Genomic DNA, 795 nt, shown 5'->3' with positions numbered 1-795 from the left:
CGTGCGCATGCAGTAGCCACGAACCAAGGCGTCTGCAGCAACTCAGTCACTTTGCAAATTCAACTGGTGGCCATGACTGCAGCTGTGCTGGTTGAACACCTGCGAAACCCAAAGCTCTCGATCGATTTCATCATGCACTGCACAGATCGCCCCCGGTTCCGCCAATACCTTTCCATCGTCGACCTGTGCTGCGACAACCGTTCACTCATGCCGCCGACGTCCCCGAGGCTACGCTATTGCGAAGTCCACGGTTGCGACCACGTCATTGCCAGCCGAAAACGGTGCATCTCCCATGGGGTACAGCGCATGCAATCCATTGGATCGAACTCAACGAGGGCTATGCAGGGTGGCGTGCGGTGTAAGGTCGCAGCATGTCCCAACGGGGCCAAGCACGACGGTCTGTGTTGGACGCATGGTGGGTGGCGATCGTGCACGGTAGAAGGCTGCGTGAACCGAACGAAGGCTCGTGGATTGTGCTGGAGCCACGGCGGCGGGAAGCCCTGCCAGACGCCAGCCTGCACCAAAACAGCCCTTCGATATGGCCATTGTTGGGCGCATGGCGGAGGTAACCTCTCCAACTTTGCTGTCTCTGACTGTGTGTGGATGTTGTCGTTGCAGGCAAGCGATGTGTCGAAGAGGGGTGCAATCGACCAGGCATCGAGCGCCAAGACAACAAGTGCCCCCACCATTTTCGATTGCAAGCGCAAGGCGAACGTTAATCCAACCATCCATCCTTGTGTTTGGTGCATGACTGATTCAAGTGTCTGGTTATAAATCCGACAAGTTGACGAGGTG

The 795-nt window shown here is 56.9% G+C and overlaps 1 protein-coding gene across 1 annotated transcript; it reads left to right on the top strand.

The window, feature by feature from the left end:
• Nucleotides 1-207: 207 nt before the first annotated feature.
• Nucleotides 208-719, top strand: H310_07779 (hypothetical protein; the record flags this gene model as incomplete). The annotated part of the gene is made up of 3 exons (XM_008873273.1): nucleotides 208-297; nucleotides 346-565; nucleotides 619-719. The coding sequence occupies 3 exons, from the start codon at nucleotides 208-210 to the stop codon at nucleotides 717-719; spliced, it is 411 nt and encodes a 136-aa protein (XP_008871495.1).
• Between the last annotated feature and the right edge of the window lie 76 nt (nucleotides 720-795).

The sequence above is a fragment of the Aphanomyces invadans genome (assembly GCF_000520115.1).
Source record: "Aphanomyces invadans strain NJM9701 unplaced genomic scaffold supercont1.15, whole genome shotgun sequence".
NCBI classification, from domain to species: Eukaryota; Oomycota; class Saprolegniomycetes; order Saprolegniales; family Verrucalvaceae; genus Aphanomyces; species Aphanomyces invadans.
Note: the sequence above shows the minus strand (reverse complement) of the source record. Positions and strands in the feature narration are given on the sequence as shown.